The 17,500-nt window shown below is 41.1% G+C and overlaps 2 protein-coding genes across 2 annotated transcripts in view; one reads left to right on the top strand and one right to left on the bottom strand.

The window, feature by feature from the left end:
- hpse2 (heparanase 2) overlaps window positions 1-7,443 on the bottom strand; it is a gene marked incomplete at both ends in the record, with an annotated part of 53,049 nt that extends 45,606 nt beyond the window's left edge. The window contains 3 exons of the mRNA XM_083694510.1: window positions 2,818-2,979; window positions 3,468-3,622; window positions 7,184-7,443. Coding sequence (XP_083550636.1) covers window positions 2,818-2,979; window positions 3,468-3,622; window positions 7,184-7,443 — 577 coding nt within the window. The remainder of the gene's footprint in view (window positions 1-2,817; window positions 2,980-3,467; window positions 3,623-7,183) is intronic.
- Window positions 7,444-13,769: 6,326 nt separating this feature from the next.
- cnnm1 (cyclin and CBS domain divalent metal cation transport mediator 1) overlaps window positions 13,770-17,500 on the top strand; it is a gene marked incomplete at both ends in the record, with an annotated part of 16,677 nt that continues 12,946 nt past the window's right edge. The window contains one exon of the mRNA XM_083694972.1: window positions 13,770-15,261. Within this exon, the coding sequence (XP_083551098.1) occupies window positions 13,770-15,261 (1,492 nt within the window). The remainder of the gene's footprint in view (window positions 15,262-17,500) is intronic.

Genomic DNA, 17,500 nt, shown 5'->3' with positions numbered 1-17,500 from the left:
CTTCTTCTAGTAATTGGTGAAAACAGATAGCCTTTAGAGAACAACAAAGTAGAATACTGTGTATCGTATACTGAATTGAATCAGATGAAAAAAGTTGTGTTTACCAAACTATTTACAAAAACAACAGAGATCAGACAACAGAGAGTGGATGCCCAACTCATCAGCTCTTAGGAAGGCAGCATTCCTCAGGCATCCACGCACAGCATGGTCCTACGCCACGTGTCTAAGCACACATGCTTAGGAGGGAAAGGACTACTTTAGCTCACTTGTAGGCTAGGGACAGGTTAGGGCATTATCAGGTCTCCTCTAAATCTAAAGTCTTTACAACAGAAACAGCAGTCATTCCCTCCAATACTGGCTTTCTTTTAACTTTTAGGATCCACTGTATTTGTTTTAATTTCCATCAACAATATACATACTTTACTCCACAATGTTAAGGTGGAGCATTTGCATAAACTAAAAGAGCAGTACAATTGTCAAAAGCACACCCGACTGCGTTCATCAGAACTTCTGTGAGAACTCATAATAGGTCGAGCAGCAGGTTCTGTGTTTTTTGATGGAGCTGCTCTGCACAGTAAATCAGGTTAGAGTAAATAAAGTCCTTGTGCTTGGCCTCTCGGAGCCTCCCTGAGACCTACTGAGATAACACAGCCATGGCACCTGCTCAACAACAGCATACATCTCTGCTCTCCTGACTCCTCTCGATGTGAGCTGCGGAACAGCGATGATGGAATTGATACACATGTTATGTCTCTTCTTGTTTTTACATAGGAAATGTTTTTATTGATTGAATGACGCAAAGGGTGTATAAGTGTTGCACAACGTTGTCTCATCTTATTCCAGAAATATGAACTGCCTGACTTGAACCTGAATGTTGCTGGTTCAACCTGAATGTTGCTGGTTCAACCTGAATGTTGCTGGTTCAACCTGAATGTTGCTGGTTCAAATCACGCTTGGGATAACATTTTTGGATGGGGTTAATTCTTGCTAATTCTTGTTGCTTACGTTAATGTTGCTAATGCCTTCCCCATACAAAGTACCCTTACCCTAACCACTTGAAGATAATGCCTAACCGCCTAACCGCCTGACTCTCAGTAACGTATCTTGTGATTCAGGTAACTCTCACGCAACGTACCTTCAGTTTTTGATGTATCTTACAGCACCACAGGTGGTCGTCAATGGTAAAGTTAGCTAACACCTGCACACACAACGTATTCTTTGGTCCGCAGAAACAACCCACGTGCACACACAACATATTCTTTGGTCTGCAGAAGCGATCCCCCAGAATGTATTCCGTTCAAGACAATGTTGCAACAATCAGAAACGCTCTCATGCAAAACCACATTCTCTGGGCCATTTATGATGAAGTGACGCAATGACGGACAACTGAACCAGATTTGCTTGAGAGATGCTCTAAAGGTAGGCCTTCAAAATGGCTCAATATTTCAAATTTCTCTGGATAAATATCTCCCCTGCTGCAATGTGTGTTTCTCTGTATGGGTCCTGGATAGGCATTCCTAAATGGGTGGTTTTTACAAAATGTCATTTTTTTTCCTAATAAATCACAAACATCTGCTGTTGCTATTGGAACTCCACTTACTGTAACTTCATCTTCATCTCTCCTCTCTGTTTTACTTGATGTGCTTCCCGACATTTTAAACAGAGTAACCTTATCTGCATTTTAAGCACAATCACTATTTACCTGGTACGGTATTTTACAAATACTGTGGTAATTGCATAATTACTTATTATGTAATTACTATTTTGTTTACATTGGAATTCACTGAAAGAAGCAAAGTGCACACTGTTTGGTACCAGGTTGTGTTGAATTCATTAGCAATTGTGCTTGCCTTTTAAACTACCAGGAACTACCCATTGTTACCACATATATTTTCAGCAAACACCTGGCAAATAGTAGCTGAAACAGAACTATTAAACAAAGCATAGGCTTCCTTGACTGCCCTTATTTGAGAATGTCTGCTAAATGCCATAAATGTAAATGTAAATGGAATGACAACTATCAGATTCACATCAAAACACACAAAATATAATTAAATGACGTAACCAACTTCAAATGCAACAGTATCTAGCCTGAAGGTATTCAGTTTCCATCCTGGACGGCCATAGAGAAACCCCACAGCCCCCAACAGGCTAACACAGACTCCAGCTCTCCCTCTGCAGTCAGGTCCAGTTAGACCTAACCAGCAGAGATGCCAGGGCTCTCTGCCTTTTCGCCTCCGTTCAATCCCTCCATCCCTCCATCTATCCCATCTCTAAAAATGACATTAGTCATTCTGAGCAGTGATGGTTTACATTGATGTGTCCCTAGCACAGTTGAATGTGTGTGTGTGTGTGTGTGTGTGTGTGTGTGTGTGTGTGTGTGTGTGTGTGTGTGTGTGTGTGTGTGTGTGTGTGTGTGTGTGTGTGTGTATTTGTATGTGACCCATGTAGGTCAGGCCTATGTCAGTGATATGGGGCAATATGCTTGGTTTAGACTACATGCACACACTTGAACAGCTCTAGTTACACACACAAGACATGTCTGTGTGCGTGCGTGCGTGCGTGCGTGCGTGCAAGCGTGCGTGCGTGCGTTTGTCAGTGCGTGCGTGCGTGCGTGCGTGCGTGCGTGCGTGCGTGCGTGCGTGCGTGCGTGCGTGCGTGCGTGCGGTGTTCATTTGTGTGCCTGTGAGTGTACTGTAATGTATGCGTGTGCTTGTGCATGCATGAGTGTGAGTGTGTCTGTGTATGTATGTGTGTGTGTGTGTGTGTGTGTGTGTGTGTGTGTGTGTGTGTGTGTGTGTGTGTGTGATCTCCTACCTGTTATTGTAATGTTGCTGTAGATATTGGAGAGCTGCTCCTTGAGGAGGACTAGCTGCATCTGGGCAGCCTTCTCTCTCTGCAGCTCCAGCATCATGTCTGGGTGGTTGGCTAGCTTACAGCCCTTCTGCTTGTCCAGGGCTATGTCACTGCGCACTATATCTGAGGGGAGACAGAGGGGAAAGGTAGAACATTGAGCAAGGGTTCACAACCCCATGACTGACCCACTAGCTGAAACAAAAAGGTTTCACATTTGTAACGATTTTAGGATTGCCAATTAATTACTTGTTAGGTTTAAGAAAGGAGATGAATACACTAAAATACTGATAACTTCCTAATTGTACCCTTTAAATGTCAGTATTTTTGGTTTATCATCAAATGTTTGTTTTTTAATAAGTAGTACTCTTGGTCTTATGCCCATGCATTTCAGTTTGTGTTGATAAACAACAACTTCAAATTTACTTTAAAAAGCCCATCAATCAAAGTGCATTTAAACATCTCATTAATTATCAAAATACAGAATACAGATACAGGAAATAAAAGACAGATGAAAAACTAAAAGTGTAAACAAGTGTTTAAAAATGAGTATAATGATAATAAAAATTGATTCAAATATAGAAACAAAAAAATAAACAGTTCACCCCTCTTACCGTCCTCATAGTTCTTCAGATAGTAGTCCGGACCGGGCCCTCGGAACTTAGCCAAGTTCTTTAAGTTGTGGAACTGCAGGAAGTCTGTCCGCTTGCCTCCAAACCGCAGATAGGCCGGGGACAGACCGCGAGCTAGGGTTACCAGGCGCTTAGAGCTATGGAGGGAGAGAGAACTCCAATATGAACATTCATATCAATCTGAAGAGCAATTGATTGTGCTTTATTCTACAGTCCACAATTTATCTGGTATTTGCTATTAAACTAGAGGGTAAAATGTAATTGCATCGTATTTTTTATGAACTACAATTTTTAATAGTGTAATATTTAATAGTGCTAAATTGTATCAAGTACCCCGAGGTATAATCCAATTGTTTTGAGCTCTCTGAACTAAGTGGGTCGTATTGTTACTGCAACATTTAATAATAAATACCAGGTAAACACCAGCTGAAACTGAACAGTAAAATAAAGCGTCAATTCTTGATATGCAGAAAAGTTACAAAGCCCAAAGAATGGAAAATCTAAAGTTGTTCCTTCTCTATAGTTTAGACAAAAGAGAGACACATTTAACTTTATAATATGTTGTAATACTTAGCAAAACACTGCCCTTATATCAAAATGACCCGCATAAAACACATAAAGCTAGTTATTCCTCTGACATGATAGCTATTCATGTTTAAGAGAGGCATACACTGCTTCTCATCTCCTTACTGTTTTGCCATTAATATAAGAAACACAGACAGGAAATAAAATGGTTCCACTCCATTCACAAAGCAGTCCAAGTAATCCATAACAATTTGACTTCATTGTTTTGAAAATCATTCCACCACTGGGTATGTCATTGTAGTCACCAGCCCAATAAGAGACATAGTCAACACATACTCCACTGTCACTGAACAACAGCTAAAAGCATGTAACATTTGTACTTGTTATTCCCATCATGATGCATTATATCTTCTGTAGGGGCCTACAGTACATTCACATACAGTACCACAACAGACACATTGATGCAATCTGATTTTAAGCCAAGTGGTTTTAAGTCATTTTGAGGTTATTAGCCAATGTTTTATGATATAGTGACTGTGCCCAGAGAAAAACAATGTTCTACAACATAGACAAATAACGATCAAACCTCTCACCATCCACCATTCAAATTAGGCCTTTCAACACTTTTTTTTACTTCCCTTTAACTTACCAGTCTCTCTGACAATCGGCCAATGAACCCTATAAGCATGTATTCTATTGTTCTGGAAGAACATGACAGCTTTCCCATTACAGCATGCATTTTACAACCCTCTCAGCTCCTCTGTTTGCCAGTTAACAACAACAGCCTGTACAGTTCTGACTGGAGAGAGAGTTCAGGATTCAGTATCGCTCGCCACTGGCCCAACCATGACGCTCTGTGACACAAAACAACACGGTCAAGTTAACAGTCTCAGCACTACGCCGACTGGTATTTCTATTTTCTATATTTCTATTTTAAGAGTTTGTTGTTCAGAGGGTTTTGGGAACAGATCATTTCAGTACTAAAACTGAGTGGTGGGATTGTCAGAGCTCCACTTAGTTTCAGGCAGTTGTGTATCTCTGTATAGAGCAATGCCAATGCCAATATCAGTATCAATATCTATTTCCTTGAAATAATAAGACATCTTGATCAACGTCTTCACCAGAACAAAAACAATTCACATCAGTTTCTAAGAAAGGTATATGATGAAGTTGATTAGGTGCAATTGTGAAACATTCTCTGTAGGTAGGCCTACTTGTGAAATTAAACATTATCTGTAAATCAAATATTATTTGTAATTGTGCATTCTCTAGTCTAAGTGAAATATTTGGCAGTTGACAAAAGTATAATGGACAATGGTATAATGGTGAACTATAATATGGCTTTTCTGAGGTTAATGAATTGACAGGTTCCAGTTTATGATTGTCATATTGGTTTAGAGTTTGGACAGTTATGTATTTGCAAGTGATAATATTGTATTAGACTACCCTATAACATACAATGGGCCTCTCATCATAAAAATTGATAGCAACAGATTACATGATGCATAATATTTAAGCTTATTGTAAGCTATTAAGCCAAAAGCGTACCGTAGGCCTACAAATTCCATGGTTTTGTTTTAGCGGAATTCATGAAGATGCGCACAAAAAAATATAACGATCTGAAAGAAAAGTTTTTGAATTAGTCTGTTGTGGGCCACTGCATTATTCTAATCCCCTGACTTTGTATTAACAGTTGCTTATGACTTAATTCAAAACATCGACTGAGAAGAGTAAAATAAGTACAAACTGAGAGTTAGGCAAAATGGTTCTGATTATATACGTTTGTGTAATAGTTAAATCGCTCAACTTCATCATTACATTTAAAATGCCAAGAAGAAAACATTGAAATGCAACAAAGAACAACAATTCTCATTGAGGACAAATCAACAAAAGTATAATAATATTAGGTCTAATAATATATTATTATAATACAATTATATCATAATATGATTGTATAATCATATGATATTACCATAACAGATGCTAAGCATTTACCAGCTCTGTTGTAGACGCGTGGCAACATTAAAATAAAACACAAGCGCTTTTCCCCTATAGTATGAAAGATTTCTGTTGATGCAAACGACACAATAAAACATTGTAAGACATAATTTTAACAATCTAAGATTAACACATTTTTCAAAAAATAGAAATATTCTATGTAGGCCTACATTGGAAGTGTTATTGCAAATGTTTAGAGGACAACCTAAAATTCCCTTTCAGTTGAGCGAATAATCGTTTTGCTGACCTCGGAAAAGTTATAGTATGACCTCAAATTTCCCGTTTGCCACAACTAGGAACTTTGCGCGATAGTGGCCTTTATCAACCCAGAGCGGATTGGAGGGTGGGATTGTTCACTTCCAGGGCGCAATAGATTTCTCAAATTTCGCAGTAGCCTACTGGTACATCAACAGTTATGCACATTTAACAGTAACACATAACACATTTCAGTTCATGTATGTTCATGGCCTCTTTCTTTCCTCTCTGAGAGAATAATAGAGGACGTTTCACTGGGAAATAAGAGACGTGTTTACGGAAAGTATTTTCCAATTGACTTCACGATGAGCGTCATACCAATGTAAACTATTCCCCTCTATGCCCATCGAGCACTTGAGCTCTGATCACATCACCGCGCGCTCTCTCTCTTTCTCTCTCTATCTATCTCCCTTTTTTACTGGGACATTAATGTAAAAAAAGAAAGAGAAGTAGGTAGGCAACGCCTCATAGAGAGATATTTAAATATGTGTATTATTCATAAACAATTCCAGTATGCAGACCTTTAGGTGGTTGCACAATGCGTAATGTCCGTTCACTAATGTATTTTCACAATAATGACGCAATCAGGTGTCAAAAGGTATAGGCATATCTCGTAAATAGATCATCACACATCAAATAACGTTATCAAGAACTCGACCTCGACCATCTTTGTCATATACTTCATATTTCCAGTCATTTAAACTCATCTTGGGCACTCAAACAAAGGCCTAAACAAGGCATCAATCAACAACATGATAGTGTTAATCCATGACCTCCTAATATTGTTATATGCATCCAGAATAGGCCTAGTGCACACTGGAGGCTATAATCAACAATAGCCTTTAGCAAATCGCAAAACATGTAACTCAAACATGATCATGCTGATCAATGATAACGTGATAAGAGGGGAGGCTGTATACCTTAGAAAGTCTAGCCATCCGTCTTTTATGATCGAAGGGTCCAACTGTAAAGAAAGGAAGTTGTCGTTTAGGACCTTCACCGGACTACGGGTGTTGACGTCCAGGAGAATTAACGTCCTCTCCATGAACCCCGGTCGCTTCCCGCCAGTTACAGGTCTCCGGTATGTCGAGGAAGAGGACATCACGGACTGCACCATCAGAGCAACGGATGCCAGCAACAGAGAGGACCCGGAGAAGGGGCACGGCGATGGCTTAGGCATCTTCATGGCACCGGGCGGAGCACTGCGCGTGAAGGGACCCTGCTGCGTCTTGAGGGAAAAGTGAGAAAGGTGCCGCTAACTTCAATCCGATTGTCCCTCTCTCCTTCGAGCATAGAGATCTGTTTCTGTCTTCCTGTCTGGTCGTCTCCCCCTCTCCCCCCCGCCCCTCGGTGTTTTTGGGAGCTGGAGAGGGGAGCGCACGCCCCGGGCCAGCCTACCCGCTGGAGAGAGCCAGGAGCTGGGAGGAGGAGAGGAGTCAGCACCGCCCCTCCAGGATACACAGCGGTGGTTTTCAGAGGTATGGAGGTACAGGAGCGGACACAGTGCGATTAGGGGAACTATTTAGGTCTGTCTGTATAGGCTCCAGGGCAAGTGCGTATCGCAGACCTCAACAATTAAGAGTAATTTTATAGACGCTTTAAGGTGGTTGAAAGGGACCTTGTCAACAGAAAACAAACAATAAGCTAGACATAATAAAAAGTGATAAGAGATATAGGCCCATATATAGACTGAAATATGGTTTGGTTTGAACGTTTCGCGTCACCAATAAACCTAGTCATCCAGGCAATTACGCAAGTAAATGACGATTTGACAGATTAATGAACTGTAGTATGACGAAATAAATAAATTGTGCAATTAAATCTGAACACTAGGCCTATTTGCACGTAACCTAGAAATCAGATTGGAAAGTTTTGTTATTGGTACCATCAGTCCTGTGAGACTGGCGCAGAAAAGAAGCAAAAAAAAGTCATACGAAATACTTTATATAGGCTATACATATATCATATAGGCTACGTATGCTAACACCATTGATATCATTTCGGCGGGTCCGAAATATTAATGAAGCATTAGTGCTTTTCCAAACGGACGAACTAAATTGGGAAAAGCAACACAGGCGATCATATTTTATCAGTATACATTAGGAAAAGCAACACACTCGATCTTATTTAGTCAATATGGTTAAGTAGCCTATAAAATGAAAGGATACGGCCATCTGACACCATTCACCCAGATTAAGAACATAAAGCTGTGTGTCTTATATTTATTCAGTAGATATATATTTATTTTTTTACAAACGAATAGACAATGTCTCTTGGGCAATTCGTGAAATCACAATCAGGTCTAGGAAGAAATATGATAGTGATTCCTATAATGCTGCGATAAAAAAATATTGTTTTACGATTACTAGGCACGCCTAATGTACCCCATTCATTTGAAACTAAAGCATTTCGTTCCGGGGAAAATAGAGAACCAAAATACACCATAAAATCACATTTCTTAGGGTGTCACCTACTTAGGCTTAAAATAACATTTGAAAGAATGAAAATACCTGTTGAATAGGATTATATGGTGCCAAACAGAGAGAAAACAATGAGGACGTTCCTACCCCGATGTAAAACTAATTCAATCAAATCAAATTATATGTGGAAACGCAGTCCTATTCATAAAACTAGATTTGTTTTCACCTCGCATGCAGCTGAGCTAGTTTGATATTTTGCATGTGAAATATAAATTCCAGAATTCACATCAACTAAACACATGGTCATGTTAGTATCCTAATACTTTAATGTTTTGTTTTCACTGTCTGAACAGTCTTACCGTCTTACGGTATTTGAGGTCGGGTAGGCAATTTTTCGCAAGCAGCATAGGCCTACCCATAAACTCCCGCAAAACGGGAAATTTAACGAGAGCTATTGTGCGCTGTGGATTAAAAATGCTTAGGCAGGCCTACGGTATTTGTCAAATCTGTAGCCATATTCACATTTGAGAGCTGTGAGGATGGGTGTAATCACAATACCAGTGTTTGAAAGTGAATAATACTGAATAACACAGCCTTAGTTTACTCCCCAAAAATATATTCAAAATCAATGTGGAACTATAAAGCCTACAGATTTTACATATCTATAAAAAATCTTTATATAACCTTCGTCGCCAGATGTTCTTTGATCAGCGAGCCTACACACAGCGTGGTTTCACTGCGGCGAGAAAAGGCAGAAACCGACAGCATTGTCTCAACAATAACTTCACCTCGGCCTGGCTCACCCCAGCCCCGCTCTGATACTGGTCGTCTGAGGTCACAGCCGTCATATGAATGGGGAAGAAACTCAACAACGCATAGAGGCAAAGGGCGGAATCATAACTTGAAGTGTCTCGCAAAGGCCCCATTTACATCACTAGGCCTAATTGTTTTAACTAAAGTTAAAGGACCAAAAGTCAGTATTCATCCATGTTGCTGTAAAATGCAACAGACTATTCAAAACGTGAATAAGTTCCTCGTGAAAACGTGTTGAACCGAACTGTTGATCCATCACGTCACCAGAAGAGGAGATTTCTCTTTGATATGAGCCCGCCGCCCCGCTACCTGCATCACAGAGAAAGATACTCTTTGGCAACGAACCAGACAGTCCCCTTCATGTTAGTATCCTTTACTGCGCATAATATGGAAGATTCCGACCAGACATCGTTTTACTCTTTTGATGTTCGTTTATAGATGTCGAAGACACATTGTCTAAAGTGTTTGCGATTCGGGAAATACCAGCATGTGATTTTCATTTGGATATGAAGGGTATGTTTTTACCATATGATCTGCTATTAAAATGTTACAGAATCTTTTTTTTAAATAATGTAGGCTATTATCCCAACCTTTGAACTAGCCTTTGGAGACGGACAACGGGGATTCAATAGACTAGACAAAACATTTCAAACAGGGAGATATGAATGTCCGATTTTTTAAGATGATGCCGTCCCAGCAAGATCTACAAATATAACGCATATTTGGGAATTCAATTTTCTGCAGACTAATTGACATTGGTAAGTGGGCCTATAATATGGATCCATAAGGCCAACAAATATTTGGCAAATATTAGGCCTAAATATCTCAAACTTTAAGATGCGAAATAGCTTTGTTGACAGGCTTGTTGACGTGTGTATGTGTGTGTGTGTGTGTGTGTGTGTGTGTGTGTGTGTGTGTGTGTGTGTGTGTGTGTGTGTGTCTCGTATGACATTTCAATTAGTTTTGCTTGACTTCATGTTTTTCATCATTGGATATTTCCTGTCTAATTCGTTTCTATTCAGAAAATTATGTAAATACTGCAACTTTAGGTATCCCATTTTCATTTTGTGCTCAAATATAGACAGGAATGATGCAATGGACTCAACGTTTTTGTTTGAGGAATTCATAATGTCGAACCAAATCCATCCAATGAAATCCACAAAAAAGTTATTTTGAGCTCATTGCTAAATTCAAAACTGTACCTAAGGTCATCTTTTCATCGAGACAACACACTAATTAATGACAAAATGTAGGCCTATGCGAGTTACTACATCGCGGTAGGCTACTAAATGTAAAATGTATGACACTTTACCGCATTACATTAGGCCTTAAACTTTTTGGCTATTAACGGTGAATGACAAAGCAACGAAAATATACCCCAAACAATTATTAAACAACAGCAAGGTCTAATAATGCTTAATAATAATAGAACATAAAATAAAACTGCAACTTTACCTCCAACGCAGACAAACGAACGTTTTTCCTTTACCTTCTTTACATCACTGGGCAACATGATCATGTATGCAAGCTTTCTATATGTATGTGTGTAAGTGTATATGGCAGGCATTTTCACATACATCTGGTTTAGATCCAACATATCTCGGATCTAAATCCGTCTAGATTTACATTCATATGCTTATTGCTTTTTAAGTCTTATCCAACCTGAAACGCAGCATAATCAGATTTGAGTTGGACCTTCAGTGTTCCTATTCGGCATATAGCAGAATGGTATATGCCGTGCTGAAACATTTTGCCATTTCAAAATGTTCAAAATAATTGATAGTGATATAAATGGCAACTTTAGTGAGCTGTTTATTTGTGCAAAGTGAAAATGCTATTTCTGTCGTTAAGCCGTGAGAGGAACGACGTAACTCCTAACCCTAACGCAACGAAACATAAATGTGTAAAAGTTTATGATAATAATGTTTCTCAGTCAACTACAATTCAAGACAAAGTATCTGCATTTTTGCACAGCATACAGCTGAGCCTATAGGCTACTGACAAATGTAATTATTTATTTCGAGCCTGCTCTAACTTGTGCACGGCAAACCAATTTGCCTCGTGCAGACAAACATTTAGGCAAAATCGCCTATAGGACTTTCTTTATTTAATAGGTCTAACAGTTATGACAATTTTGTTGAGGCAAATTAAAGTTATTTTAGAGCATCTTAAGAGAGAGAGAGAGAGAGAGAGAGAGAGAGAGAGAGAGAGAGAGATATACTAAGTAGAGAGGAGTTGAAGCGGGCGACGAAAAGGTCACTGTTTTACAAGGCAAGGTTCAGGCTCGCTCTTCCGAATATTGACGACGTGTGAAAACTTGAAGGGGAAACATGTTTTTGAGTAAAAACTGATGGTTAAGCAGAGGTGTTGGTGACGAAGAGCAGGCGACCAGTTAGCACCACAGGCGAAAGAGTTGCCAAGTCTGTGTTCTCACCTCCGTTTTATTTAACGGGATAGTAGAAAGTTACCATAGGCCTACAGGCATAGTCAATAGGCCTACACTCTACTCATAAATAGGCCCATGTGGTTCAATAATGTCCCAATGTGGTATGCTTATATTGTGGTATATATGCTTATATTTATATATATATTCCTTGTGATATTGTGTTTGATTGAATAGGATATGTTTTTTTTATATTATTGATAGGTTGATATTGTTGTTTTGTATATTCTATTGCTGAGAGCTGCTCGTGAAGTAAGAATTTCACTGCACCGTTTGCAGCCCACTGTAACCTGTGTACCAGCATGTGACAATAAACTTGACTTTGACTTTGGAATTAAATTTAATGTAAGAAAACACGTTTCAAAATCCACATCATGATAGTGTCCTACTTAAATATTTTCTCTCTCTCCCAATGCCTCTTGAGGTGACCTGCAATGCTGCAGGATGAGATTAATTGAAAACTATTATTAAAAACAATTATTATCAACGTCCCCTCACCAGAAATGCGTTGTATATGCTATCAGTTTTTGATCCTCTGTGGAAAAACATGATTAAGGAGATGTGCTGAAATGGGTGCCAAGACTGCCATCTTGTGGACTATTCTGTAACAACGACGTGCACACTACAACTAGGCCAATAGGCTATAAATACTACCACTACTAGGCCTACTTATACTACTACTACTAATAATAATAAGTGTCCCCCACGATGAAATCGGGGAGGGGACTGTGAATCTGTCTCCGTTCCTTCGTATGTTCGTATGTCACACGCGACATCTCAGACACCATTGGGACACTTATGACGAAACTTGAAACGTCCAATAGAGATTCGGCATTTAGAAAATTACATAGATTGGCCCAAGGGGGGTGCTATAGTAAACAACTGAAATTCTGGAATTACACTGATTGGGCAAAGGGGATGCTATAGTAATATCTGAAATTCCACATTTTGAAGACGTGCAGCCCCTCGTGAGCAACACGTCTCTCATAAACTGGCCAATTCCTCCATATTAACAAAAATCTGGTATGTTGGTAACTGGTGGCTTGATGAAGTCCTTACATTTCAGAAAGAAATGATGCTATCTTTAGACCCCCTTGGGGTCAAAATGTACCCCTATTGGTGCTTTTAGGGTGTAACATTGTTTTAAATTCTAAGCTTCCAATTTTTAAGTAACTTACAAATGTTGTGGGTTCTGCCAAAAGAAATGCCAGCTAGCATGTCTGGCATAAATAGTCTAATTAACATAAATGTGTATGCATTATATATTTTCAACTCAATAATTTCAAATGCCCTAATAGCGTCTTACATGCCTACTGTATAGAGACCGTTTGCATAAATGTAAATGATGGATCGATGAAACAATGGATCGATGAAAATATTTCACAGCCAATTCATTGACCAACCATCAACCATATTGTTATCAGCATAGTCCGACAAGACAAGTATAAATGTCCCTCGTCTGCCTTTAAAAAATAAAACACACACACACACACACACACACACACACAGTAGGAGCTCTATTATCTGTCAGCACTGGCTATTTTGTTTGTCTGTTTGATGAGCCCATGATTAGTAGCCGGACAGTCATTTAGGAATGTCGTCATGATAAGGCATTTCCTCCGTTCTATTTTTGGACAGTAGTTGCATGCAAAATCACATTACGTCATTGCAGTGTGTGATTTTTAGAGGCCTCTGCTGCACCGCTGTTCAACCCTCCTCGACATTTCTCTCTCTCTTCGTTATCCTCCTCTCTCTCCTCCATGACTCCAGCTGTTCCATCGAATCCGGCCGAGGCAGCGTAAAACACCAACCACGTGACTCAGCTCCACAATGTTCCTCAGTAGCTCAATCAGCATGATGGCTGCGGATGCTGCGGCTGCTTGCTGCTCACCGCGTCGCATCCAGCATCCCTACCGCCTACTGCCTCTACTCCTCTCCCCCCTCCTCCTCTCCTCTCTCCCGACACCGACTAGGGCACTGCTCGGTGTCCGGCCAGAGGACACCAAAAGTGGGGAGCTGTCCGTGCAGGACGGGCTGCTGAGGGCGACCGAGGGGACTCGCTTCATGCTGCGGGTATACTACGCAGCATCCCCGGTTACACAGCGACACAACCGGACTCTGAGTGGGAGGCAAGACGGCAGGCATGACGCTGCCCCGGCTGCACCATGGATCGCATTCATAGAAGAGCCGGGAGGAGAGAGTGGAGAGGGGGAGAGTCAAGTCCACGCGAAACGGAACCCGTGTGTGGACGAGAATGCCCGGAGTTCTGACATCGAGCTGCTGGGCTCTTTTAGGTCCACTTTCAGCCACAACTCTGTTCTAGTAGAGCTTCTCGCCAAAGACCTGCGCAGAGGTGAGACCATCAAATACTACTCAATGTGCGCGTTTGACGGAGTGAAATGGGAACATTTTAGGACCAGGGACTTCTGGCTGGCGGTGGTGGAGAGACCCCCACAAGCTGACGTGTGGCTCCAGGCAGGTGTGTCTGTGCTGTTACTGGGGCTCTCAGCGCTCTGCAGTGGGCTGAACATCAGCATGCTCGCTTTGGACCCCGTGGAGCTCCGGGTGCTCCAGAACAGTGGCACCGAGAAGGAGCAGAAATACGCGCGGAAAATCGAATCCGTGCGTAAACACGGAAACTACATACTGTGTACTGTGGTGCTGGGCAACGTGTTGACCAATACATGTTTTGTTGTCTGGATGTGCCTGATCTTAGGGATGACTCCCACCTCGACAGCCACTTGCACTTTCGGTATATTCTTCATAGGAGAGATTCTGCCTCACTCAGTAGCATCCAGACACAGCCTCGCTATCGCCTCTAAAACTATCTGGGCCACGCGGTTGCTGATGCTGTTGTCTTTCCCCATCTGCTACCCCATTAGTAAAATACTAGACATCATGCTGCACCAGGAAATCAGTAACTTTTACACCCGGGAGAAGTTAGTGGCGATGCTGAGGGTTACTGACCCCTACCACGACTTGGTCAAAGAGGAGCTCAACATCATCCAAGGAGCTTTGGAGCTCAGGACGAAGACCGTAGAAGATGTACTTACACCGCTGTCCGACTGCTACATGGTATCCTCGGATGCTGTTCTGGACTTCTGCACGATGTCTGACGTCATGCAGAGCGGCTTCACCCGGATCCCGGTATATGAGAACGAGAGGTCCAACATAGTGGATATCCTGTTTGTGAAAGACCTGGCCTTCGTGGACCCGGATGACTGCACGCCTCTCAAAACCATCACTCAGTTCTATAAGCACCCAATGCACTGCGTTTTTAGTGATACCAAACTGGATGTGATGCTGGAGGAGTTTAAGAGAGGTAACTCGCCACTCACACCTCAGATAGGTAGCCTACATACTGTGGTACATAGAGGATGGTGTCAAACAGCCTCACAGAGTTAAAGAGCGATATCTGACATATATATATGTCAGATATAGTTAAAGAGCGATATCTGACATATATATATGTCAGATATCGCTCTTTAACTCTGTGAGGTCTATACTAGACCACAGTATGTAGGCTACCTATCGATATATATTTATTTTTTTAAGTAATGTTGGTTTGACAGAGGTGCAATGCTTAACTGCAAGCATGACCTCTTATGAATATGAATATCAGATAGAAAAAAATAATGCACCACTTCCCTCTCTTTCAAAAGCAGATAATCCATATACCAAAATCCTTTGATTTTCCGAGCAGCCAGACTCATATGGGAAACCTGATATCATATAGCAAGGTTCAAATGGGGGACATCTGCCAGGAGAGCACAGGGTGGAGCTATCACATGGCCATAATCCATGAAACCAATTTGATCCTTGAAGGTAGGTACTCAGGAATGACCTGAATAGTTTAAAGAGAGGGTCAAAGCAATCCATTTATATACCTCTGTTCCCAGTTAAACCATGGAGGTTTGTTGTTGGCTCTTATGATGTGGAGAATACATTCAGTTCTGTATTGTCCCTGCACAGCTCTTCCTGAATGTGGAACCAATGAGAATAGCTCTCAGGTCATCTGTTTGATATCATTGGTCAGATGTTGTCAGTGGTTACCAAACATCATGTTGTGTTTCTGCATGCACACATAATTCAAAGAGGCAGCCACCAAAGACAGAAAGGTGAAAATTGGTGAGTCCACTCCCCTCAAACACCCCTGGCAGTAACAACATGTTTATATGCAAACCAAGTGTCTGGTATGACACTTCATTTTAGAAAACGTTTTTTTCCGGACCAAAACTATGAGATCGTACATACAGTACTGGACCTCTAAGCAGTGACCTAAAACGAATCATTCATCCTTCCTTCCACACCCACCATTTGTAAACACTGATTTAGACTAGAGCAGGCTGTTAAATACAGTATCAATTGTTGATGTCCAGCATGACAAATAATTACGTTTTCAAACGTATGTAATGTGCATTGCTTTAGATAGTGTAAATCTGAGAAGATTCATGAATTCTTAGAATACAAATTGGCTGTGAGAGCTGACTGAAGCAGCATGTCCCACATTATGGCAGTAATAATGTGCTGAAGTCAGAAGAGATTTGTCATCCTGTCGTCATAGTTTCTTTCATGTCACTGTAAGCATATTGAGCGAAGCTGCTTTCCCATGACAACGGGTGTATGAATCACCACAGTTTTCAGAAATCTATGTGTGTGCGTACATGGTGTCAGCGCTCAGCGGCATTCACTGTCTAACAATCCTGTGACTACTTTCCCCAGAGACACCATTAATTCTTGATAATATCAGTCAGTTTTGTGTGGATAATGTTGCGAATAGGCATAATTTCTTCCCTGTGTGTCACAGCACGTGATGGAGCAGAGATACAGCAGAGTGTCCACTAGGACTGGTTATGTAATGGCTTCATTCACATTGACAGGGTTGGCTTATCTGTCAGGGGTCAAATGGAAATCTCTTTCATTGACAACAAGGGGTTTAATAGGGGAAAAGGATGACTGGGGAAAAAGTCAAAGGGCTTGAAAGGGCAGGATTAAATCAATTAAATCAAAACTAGTGTCTGGAATTAAACAAAACAACACCTATTATTTTCCAACTGTGGTTGAGGGCAGTTTAGTGATTAATATTGCATTTGCAGTTAGAATGTGTAGTAGATGGTGAGGACTGTGAAAGCAATGGTCTGTGGTCTATAGGCCTATGGGACCAATCCATCCATGTTTTTTTGGGGGCGGGGGGTCTGCTTGTGAGTCTGACCTTCTCTCCTAATCCTCATGTCAGCAGGCCATCACTAGAGAGAGCCAGTGTGTGTGTGTGTGTGTGTGTGTGTGTGTGTGTGTGTGTGTGTGTGTGTGTGTGTGTGTGTGTGTGCTTGTGCATGTGTGTGTGTCTTTGTTTGTTTCACTTCCCAGTGTCCTGTGGCTTTGAAGTCATGTTCCTCTTCTTCCGTCACCACCACTGGCTGAGCCTGCAGGGAGGCCATGAAAAATTAAGCTCCAACCTTTCCCTCTTCCTCTCCTCTGCTGCACAGACTAGAGACACAGCAGAGCAGGGAGTCGTGGTAGAAGCTGTGATGGTGGCTGATTTAGGAGCAGGAGTGTGTGTG

This window comes from Argentina silus, assembly GCF_951799395.1.
Source record: "Argentina silus genome assembly, chromosome: X".
NCBI lineage: Eukaryota > Metazoa > Chordata > Actinopteri > Argentiniformes > Argentinidae > Argentina > Argentina silus.
This window is presented reverse-complemented; position numbering and strand designations above follow the sequence as displayed.